Below are 3,695 nucleotides of genomic sequence, written 5' to 3' on the forward strand. Positions count from 1 at the left end.
TGTGTTAATATGTTTTTAAACATGTATATATTCTTGTAAAATATGTTGTATGTGTGTGCATTTTACAATTTATCTAAATGATATTGTGCTGAATCTCTCATTCTGTTTCTTTCTTAACTTAACACTTTTTAAGATTTGTCTATATGCTTTTATGTACATTTAGTTCAGTACTTCTAAATGCTGCTTAATATTCCAGTGATTTCATCTATCACATATTGCTCATCCATTTTCTCAGATATGGACACCTAGGTTGCTTCCGATTCCCTACTATCACAAATAATTCTAAGATGAATATACCTGTGTATGTCTCGACCACACAAGAATTTCTTTTCATTATTTACTCAGAAATGTAATTGTGGGGTCATAAGGTGGTATACATCTTAATTTTACTACTTTGCAGAATAGCAATAGCAGTTTACTCCTCCACCTATACTTCATATGAGTTTCCATCACCCTATATTCTTGACGACACTTGATATTATACATCTAACAGTGGCCATTTTAATGTGTGTGTAAAATGTTATCTCATCATTGTATTAATTTTCACATCTGCGATGACTAGTGAGTTTGAACGTCTCTACATAGATTTATTAGCTATTTCAGCTTTGCCATTGTATATTGTCTGTTCCATGGAGTTAAAAAATAAAGATGCTTCATTAATCCATTGAATGATACAATAAGCTTTTCTTTCACTGCCCTAAGAGACTAAAGACAATTAAAAGTTTACCTGTTGTTGCTGCTGCTGTTGTTTTAAATGCTAGACAACACTGTAAAATATTAATAAGTTCCCAATACGCTAATGTTTTAAAACCTTGTTCAAGAATATACCATTCACATTTAATCTGTTTTGATTATGTGTGTGTTTGCAAAATTGTCTACAAAGCATGTTTCTCATTTCTAGACTCCTGTTTCCTCAAGGCCAATGATTTGACTCATAGTCTTTCATCATACCTAAAAGAAAGTAAGTAAACTATGATTTTTTAAAAAATTATCCACCAAGTTGTTATTGTGTTAAAACATAAGATCTGTCTCTTTAAAATAAAAACTTATAAAACTACGTCTAAAATCAAAAGTTTCCGCCTTAAATGGATTTTAAATGGAGAGATTTTTAAGGTCCATCGTAATTTTTATTTATTTAACTTTTTCCTTGTTTTGCTCTGGCTTTGAGATTTTGTGTTTTGGTCTCATTTTTGTTTATAGCACATTAGAAGTATTAGTCTAGGAATCCAATGAATAGTTAGTGTTCTATCGCAGGTCACCCACTAATTTGCTGTTTGACCTGGGACAAGTCACTGAGTACTCCCCCTGGTACTCAACTTTGTTATCTGAAAAATAAGGAAATTGGACTGTGTGATCTCTGTTCCAGCTATGAGATTCTGAAATTCTGTTCACATCTTCAGAACTCAGACCTTGACTATTTCATAGTCAATCTAATTTGATCTTTGCAATAGGTATTGTGTGTAGCCAGTAATGACTTATTTATAGGAGGGAGTCATTTATTTGTAACCAACAATGAAATAATTTAGATGTAGAGATTTAGCATTCTTCTTTCAAACTCTAATCAGTTCTCATGACACTCAACTTGAGTTCATGACTTTCTCAGCCTCAAATTCAGTAAATGTAAATGCAGATAATAATAGAATTAATCTCACTAGATTACTGAGAACTAAACAAAAGAATATATGTAAAGTACCTAGCACAGTATCAGTCAGTGTTCAACAATGTTTGCTGTTAATTTTTATATCTTACGCTGAGTGTCCTTTAAAATTCAACATTATTGAATCAGAGTTCTTTTCCTAGTCGACATTGCTTTCAAGCATCAAACATAAATTAAAATATTGCAAATGCATTATTTCAAACTTCTCTTAGTCTAAAACTAGTCACATTTAGCTACTTGGCACATTGTTTTGTGTCATAAGTTAATGGTATTTCATTTCAATCTAATACCTAGAATAACCAGAAAATGGAATCTAAGCAGTGTTCATTATATTTTATTTTTCTTAAACACTAACAAAGAAGTAATTGGAGAATACTCAATTTTAGAAGCCCTATTTTGCTATAATTAGATATATAAATATTTTTCTTATGGTCTTTTTTTCAGTCTGCCCTAAGTGGGTAAAACTTCAGAGAAACCATACTGAGAAGAAATCAGTCCTGATGCTGATCATCTGCAGTTCTGCCATACGAGCCCTGGAGCTCATTAGGTTGGGAGCTTCACCTGTTCTATTTCATAAATGTCTTCTGAGTAACTGACAAGCGCCAAGTTGATATGTTCTACATTCTGGACATGTAGCAATGAAGCGTACCCCCCCACACCCCTAATAGAACTTACTTTCCAGTGAGGGAGACAGATAAGATACAAATAAATGTACATTATAATATCAGGTACTGATATGCTATAGAAAAAATAAAGCATGCCAAAAGGATAGAAGTGGATGGGGGCTATTTTTAAAAGGGTGGTCTCAGAAAAGTTCTCTAAGGAGATAAGATTTGAGCAGAGATTGAACAAACTGAAGGAAAAAGCCAGGCTAAGAAGAGCATTCCAGGCAGAAGGAGCAGTAAGTACAAAAGGCCTTGAGATGGGATGCCATTAGAGGACTTTGAGAAGAAGAGTCACATGATCTGGATAATTGTTCTAAAGGATCACTTTGGCTGCTGTGTGGAGAACACATATTGTAGAGAGCAAGGGTGAAAGCAGGGAGATCATAAGAGCAATAACCAATTAGAATTTAAAATAGAAAAAAAGTTCTAATTTAAAATAAGATAGAACACCAAGAAATAAACTTACCAAAGTCTATGTAAAGAAAATATTACACAAGTGATGCAGATCTTGAACAAACAAAAAGGTGTACCATATTCTTGAATAGACTCAATGTATATTACAATTTATAAAGATATCTGTTTTACCTAGGATAATCTACAGGTTTTACAGATTTCCAGTGAAACTCCAAAAGAATTGTTTTTAAACTAGATAAACTAGTTCTAAGCTTATATGAGAAGAAAGCAGTCCTCAGGGAAATTCTAAGAAAAAGATACTACTAAGAGGATACTATGCCTATAGTATCAGATTAAAAATACATATATATTACAGAGTCTCAGTAATTAAAACAGTATGGAACTGGCACATGCATGACAGACATCAGATCAGTGAAACAGAATTGGAAGTTCAGAAATAATCCCATATGCATATGAAAATATAGTATATGGTAAAGGTGACAAATCAGTAAGGAAAGATAAATTATTTAATAAATGGTGTTGGAACTATCATGTAGCCATCTGGAAAAATAAAGTTGGATCCATATCTCACTTCTTATACCAAGATAAATTCCAAATGGATGAAAAATTTGAATGTACAAATTATGTTTTTATTTCTTTCCAACTATTTTATTCTTTTTTTAATTAATTTTATTGGGGTAATATTGGTTAATACAATTATATAATTTTCAGGTGTACATTATAATTTGACTGACATCTGTATATTCTATTGTGTAATTACAACCCGAAGTCCAGTTTCCTTCAGTTACCATATATTTGATCCCCTTTATCCCCACTTCACCCCCCCTATCCTCTATATTTGACTCACTTTACCTAGTCTACCTCTCCCCTCCTCCCTCACCTCCCAACCCTCTGGTAACCACTAGTCCATTGTCCATGTCCTTCAATCTCTGTTTGTCCTGTTCATTTTTGGCTTTTTT

The 3,695-nt window shown here is 32.7% G+C and overlaps 1 protein-coding gene across 3 annotated transcripts in view; it reads left to right on the forward strand.

Moving 5' to 3' along the window:
• The window catches only part of CMSS1 (cms1 ribosomal small subunit homolog (yeast)), a 333,716-nt gene that overhangs the window by 314,369 nt on the left and 15,652 nt on the right, over positions 1–3,695 (forward strand). For all 3 annotated transcript variants that reach the window (XM_015593042.2, XM_006916546.3, XM_025050090.1), the window contains 2 exons: positions 902–961; positions 2,102–2,204. In XM_015593042.2, coding sequence (XP_015448528.1) covers positions 902–961; positions 2,102–2,204 — 163 coding nt within the window. The remainder of the gene's footprint in view (positions 1–901; positions 962–2,101; positions 2,205–3,695) is intronic.

The sequence above is a fragment of the Pteropus alecto genome, unplaced genomic scaffold (assembly GCF_000325575.1).
Source record: "Pteropus alecto unplaced genomic scaffold, ASM32557v1 scaffold164, whole genome shotgun sequence".
Taxonomy (NCBI): domain Eukaryota; kingdom Metazoa; phylum Chordata; class Mammalia; order Chiroptera; family Pteropodidae; genus Pteropus; species Pteropus alecto.